Here is a 5,857-nt window from a genome sequence, read left to right on the forward strand (position 1 = left end):
TATATATATATATACACTACCGTTCAAAAGTTTGGGATCACCCAAACAATTTTGTGTTTTCCATGAAAAGTCACACTTATTCACCACCATATGTTGTGAAATGAATAGAAAATAGAGTCAAGACATTGACAAGGTTAGAAATAATGATTTGTATTTGAAATAAGATTTTTTTCCATCAAACTTTGCTTTCGTCAAAGAATCCTCCATTTGCAGCAATTACAGCATTGCAGACCTTTGGCATTCTAGCTGTTAATTTGTTGAGGTAATCTGGAGAAATTGCACCCCACGCTTCCAGAAGCAGCTCCCACAAGTTGGATTGGTTGGATGGGCACTTCTTTGAGCAGATTGAGTTTCTGGAGCATCACATTTGTGGGGTCAATTAAACGCTCAAAATGGCCAGAAAAAGAGAACTTTCATCTGAAACTCGACAGTCTATTCTTGTTCTTAGAAATGAAGGCTATTCCATGCGAGAAATTGCTAAGAAATTGAAGATTTCCTACACCGGTGTGTACTACTCCCTTCAGAGGACAGCACAAACAGGCTCTAACAGGTACTATTTAATGAAGATGCCAGTTGGGGACCTGTGAGGCATCTGTTTCTCAAACTAGAGACTCTAATGTACTTATCTTCTTGCTCAGTTGTGCAACGCGGCCTCCCACTTCTTTTTCTACTCTGGTTAGAGCCTGTTTGTGCTGTCCTCTGAAGGGAGTAGTACACACCGGTGTAGGAAATCTTCAATTTCTTAGCAATTTCTCGCATGGAATAGCCTTCATTTCTAAGAACAAGAATAGACTGTCGAGTTTCAGATGAAAGTTCTCTTTTTCTGGCCATTTTGAGCGTTTAATTGACCCCACAAATGTGATGCTCCAGAAACTCAATCTGCTCAAAGAAGTGCCCATCCAACCAATCCAACTTGTGGGAGCTGCTTCTGGAAGCGTGGGGTGCAATTTCTCCAGATTACCTCAACAAATTAACAGCTAGAATGCCAAAGGTCTGCAATGCTGTAATTGCTGCAAATGGAGGATTCTTTGACGAAAGCAAAGTTTGATGTAAAAAAAATCTTATTTCAAATACAAATCATTATTTCTAACCTTGTCAATGTCTTGACTCTATTTTCTATTCATTTCACAACATATGGTGGTGAATAAGTGTGACTTTTCATGGAAAACACAAAATTGTTTGGGTGATCCCAAACTTTTGAACGGTAGTGTATATATATATATATATATATATATATATATATATATATTATTAAAGTCTTCAAATATACCAACACATCGGCAGTGCCAGTATACTCTAAAACAACAGAGTAGGCTGAGAACATGAGAACAATACATACAAACATGTCAAAGACAACGAGAACAAAACAAGGAAGCGGAAATAACAAATTAAAAAGAGATAAAATGAATAAAAACATCAAATAAAATAGGACGATACAATATTCCAGGGGTTAAATTACTTTAAATTGTTCAAATGCAAATAATTTTTGGGCATTTCTATTTTTCATACATTTTAGAGATTTGGAAAATGTCACAAATTCGTTTTTAAAGGTTGCTAAACAGTGTTGCGTTTTGTAATGTTTACATTTGTGTATACAATATTTTTCCAAAATAATTACGTTATTCAATAAGAATTGTATATTTCTATCCTCTATAGACATTCCACATTTGATTGTTCGTGGCAGTTGTTTGGGCTTTTACGTGTTTTGTCTCTTCTGTGTTGAAGAGTGACACCGGTGAGGTTTCTCAGCGTTGAGTCTATGTGACGTCACGCATCGCGCTTCCAGCAGACCGCACGGCGCCCCCTAGTGGCATTACAACAAACATACCCCAAAAAAACCGTTCTCATAAATGGACAAACATGCCTGAAACCTTTCTTAGAGGCTGTCAGTATTACAAGCGACCTACCCATGCATGTATTTATATCACATTTTAAGCTAAAAAAACTGGTGAGTAAGGAATCGAATTTTGCCGGTAAAGCAAGAGACTAAAAACTTTTTTTTTTTGGAGCAATATTTAGAGCTCAAGGTACCATTCATTTTAAACACATAAGTGACTTTATGATTATCTGTTTGCTTTTGTTATGGGCGTGTGCATTCAGACTTTTCCTTATATGATATGAATAGATCGTCTCATGGCATCATTGGCAGGATGTTGCGTTGACATTTTTGTGCCTCCTCCTCTCTTTGGTAAACCAAGGTACACTCTGGCAGCCCAAGATCTTCTGATGAGGTCACGAGGAGTCCTGAAGGAGCGGGGGTGGCGGTTACCCAATGAGAGACTTGGCTCGGGTGATGACATCACTGTCTTTATCGTCCCGCTGATGGGGCACGAGCTAGAGACATGACAAGGTGTCAAGCCGCTGCTGAGAGAAGACTGACTCCTTAGGGCCCTTCTCAAGTGTCCCTCCCAAGCTCCTTACCCCTCAGACTGCTGGGGGGGGGGGAGTAAAAAATCAACAAAACAAAACAAAAAAAAACCTTTTCCGATCTTAATCCGACTCAGGTTGGAGAATCATCGATGTCAACCAATAGATCGGACCCGGTCCTGGCCTCCTCGTCCTCAGTCATCGTTCATTCCTCGTGTAACAAAAAAGATAAAGACACACAGTGACATTATACGACAAGTTGCCCTCATCCTCCCAGACCCCGCTTCATGTGGTTGTTGCCAATGAGAATTACCTGTAGTTTTTACCTTTCGTTTTAGACCTCAGAGCTGACCGGCTGGTCGCACCTTTGAGCGGACTGGTCACCGTCCTGTCTAGTCCTAAAAGTTATTCCCCCTCTTTGGGAATAGTCTTGTCAGAATGATGCGGTTACTTCCTGTAAAGCAGCCCGCGGTCCAGAATGTGGGTACCAAAGCAATGTTAATACAGCATGGGAATGAATGACAGTGTAATGTTATATGGGAGGCTGTGGGGGACACTGGACCATGAGACATACGTCTGTATATTAAAAGAAGCATGGAGTTTTGTTTTTCCTTCTTTTTTCTTTCTCTTTTTTTTTTTGGAGGTAGAATCAGAGGGATGGACCTAGCAGCGGGCGGCAGACCCAAACGGGCTCATCCGAGTCGGTATCTCTGTTAACATTTTTAAAGCTGTGGTGAATGACGACGGGTGTTTTCAACACCGGAAGCACTTTAATAAGACTGTCCTACAGGCTCTGCGGCGGCGTGTTGGTTGACTGGTGGTGAGAATTTCAGTCTTTTAATCGAATGGTGGTACTGGATCTGTTTCGTCTTAGTTGTGCCACCCCAGTAAAACAGAAATGATGACACGCGTTCGCTCTTCACATCATGACAAAATCTTTGGGGTATTGGGGGGGGGGGGGTATTTAGTCTGCCCTGACTGGTAAAAGTCATTCGTAGTCAACCAATGTGTCGGTACGGTAGGATGTGATGAACTTCACAAATATGCCTTATCATACTTAAGAGATGAGAGGGACTTAGATGTTTGCTCTTTTTATTATTTTTTTTAATTATTTTTCTCTTTCAGATGCACTAAAGTTTTACCCTGGAAGAAATGACAAAAAAATCAGATGTTTACTTTTTTTACCTTTTTTTTTTCCATTTCGTTATTTGGATTACCCATAGCTTTTATTTAATAAAAAATGATTGTGAGCTGTATCAGAAAAAAAATGTGAATATTTTTATGTCTCTTCCCATCATTTAGAAAGAAATGTTGTGTATTTGAGTGTGAACTACCAATGGCAGGTAGAGGGATAATGTGTACTATCATAGAAATAAAACAGATTTTTTTTCCCATATTCCTTAAATGTGTTATTTAGTATCCAGAATCCTGTAGGTTTAACTGATATAGAGCTGGTCTTTGTATTTCTCCAAAGCAAATTAACACATGGATTGCAGTTTGGTGAATAATATTAAATTATTCACCAAATTATTCAGGCCCCCACATTGAACAATGAGAGCACAGGGAATCCTCTTTCAGAGGTCATTGCTGTGATGACGTAATATATAATTGTATCAATAAGAATATGTATACTTGAAATAATAAGGGAAATACTATCAGTTTTCTAGCTTTTGGATTTAATTCAAAATCATCATCAGGAGAAAAACAAGATGTTAAAACAACCCGGTGTTTATATCAGTTTCCAGAATAATCCTGCTAACAGTCATGGTGCGTATCACAAGTGGATGCTAACGTGTATGCTAAGCTAACACATGCTAGCAATTTCCTAATGCAACGTCAAAACCCACCTATACCAACATAGAATTGCGTAATTGAGAAAACATCCAACTCGAAAAGAGTCCATATTAGTGCTGGACATAATTAAAGGCAATTATTTTACACCCTTGTGAACTTTTGGACTGGATGCAGAACCCCTGATGTGGACATGACGCCATTTTGTAGTAACGTGGTAATCAAAAGAAGGTGGCTGGTTCAGTCCCGGACGAAACCCCATTCTACTTTTCCATTTAAAAGGGTAAAGAAGCCTCAAGTAAAGTCTATGACTGACACAGGAAAAAGCCCTTGACATGAATTTCCAAGCTGTAACTTACCCACCAGGCCTGTAGCTAACGAGTCGCTAACTGTCGAGAGCCTGGCGGTAACTTGCCAAGAGGCCCAGCCTGTCAGAGATGTAATTAGCAACATATGCTCTCGAGAGTAAATGACCCCTTCAAAATTCACAAGAGTGTTACCAGAAGATACGACAAAAGGTTGTGTTCCTATACCGGCAAAGAACCTCCATCTGGGCTCAAATCGTGGGGGGAGCTAAAGGGAGCTCGGCTCCCCGGAAAAGGACATGAGCTCCCCTGAAATTTAGGTGGAGCTCTTCGTCCATTGTTGTGCCACAGGGTATAGATTTTTATTTTTCTGTAGATTAAAGGTTAAATCGATAATAAGAGTAAGGCAAGGCAATTTGGTTTATATAGCACATTTCAGCACCAAGGCAATTCAAAGTGCTTTACATAAAGAATATAAAAATACATTTAAAGGGGGCGTCCGGGTAGCGTAGCGGTCTGTTCTGCTGCCTATCAACACGGGGAATGCAGGTTCGAATCTCTGCGTTACCTTCGGCTTTGCCTGGCGTCCCTACAGGCCGTGTCTGTGGGTGGGAAGCCGGGTATGGGTATGTGTCCTGGTCACTGCACTAGCACCTCCCCTTGTCCGTCGGGGCGCCTGTTCAGGGGGGAGGGGGAATAGCTTGATCCTCCCACGCGCCGCGTCCCCCTGGCGAAACTCCTCACTGTCAGGTGAAAAGAAGCAGCTGGCGACTCCACATGTATGGGAGGAGGCATGTGGTAGTCTGCAGCCCTCCCCGGATCGGCAGAGGGGGTGGAGCAGCGACCGGGACAGCTCGGAAGAGTGGGGTGATTGGCCGGATACAACTGGGGAGGAAATGGGGGGGAAGACATTTAAAAACAAATAAAAAGAGTAAACGTTACAGTGCAGCGTAAGATGAAAATCAAAAGCTTCAAGTTGTATTCAGTAAAAGGCAGCGGCAAAGATGAAAGTATTCAGCCTAGATTTAAAAGAACAGAGTTGCAGCAGACTTGCAGTTTTCCGGGAGTTTGTTCCAGATATGTGGTGCATAAAAACTGAAAGTTGCCTCTCCGTGTTTAGTTTTGACTCCGGGGACAGAAAGCAGACCTGTCCCAGACGATCTGATCGGTCTGGATGGTTCATAGTGTAGCAGTCGATCAGAAATGTATTTTGGCCCTAAACCTTTCGGTGCTTTATAAACCAAGAGCAGAGTTTTAAAATCAATTCTTTGATGGACAGGAAGCCAGTGTAGCGACCCCAGGACTGGAGTGATGTGATCCTCTCTTTTGGTCTTAATAAGGAATCAAGCAGCAGCATTCTTAATCAGCTGCAGCTGTTTGATCGAGTTTTTAGA

The 5,857-nt window shown here is 41.4% G+C and overlaps 1 protein-coding gene across 2 annotated transcripts in view; it reads left to right on the forward strand.

Annotated features, from left to right (window-relative positions):
- Positions 1–3,749, forward strand: part of ppm1j (protein phosphatase, Mg2+/Mn2+ dependent, 1J) — a 43,536-nt gene extending 39,787 nt beyond the window's left edge. For both annotated transcript variants that reach the window (XM_056275386.1, XM_056275387.1), the window contains exon 10: positions 2,199–3,749. In XM_056275386.1, the coding sequence (XP_056131361.1) occupies positions 2,199–2,346 (148 nt within the window). In that variant the 3' untranslated portion in view covers positions 2,347–3,749. The remainder of the gene's footprint in view (positions 1–2,198) is intronic.
- The last annotated feature ends 2,108 nt before the right edge of the window (positions 3,750–5,857 follow it).

This window comes from Lampris incognitus, chromosome 2 (genome assembly GCF_029633865.1).
Source record: "Lampris incognitus isolate fLamInc1 chromosome 2, fLamInc1.hap2, whole genome shotgun sequence".
Lineage (NCBI taxonomy): Eukaryota > Metazoa > Chordata > Actinopteri > Lampriformes > Lampridae > Lampris > Lampris incognitus.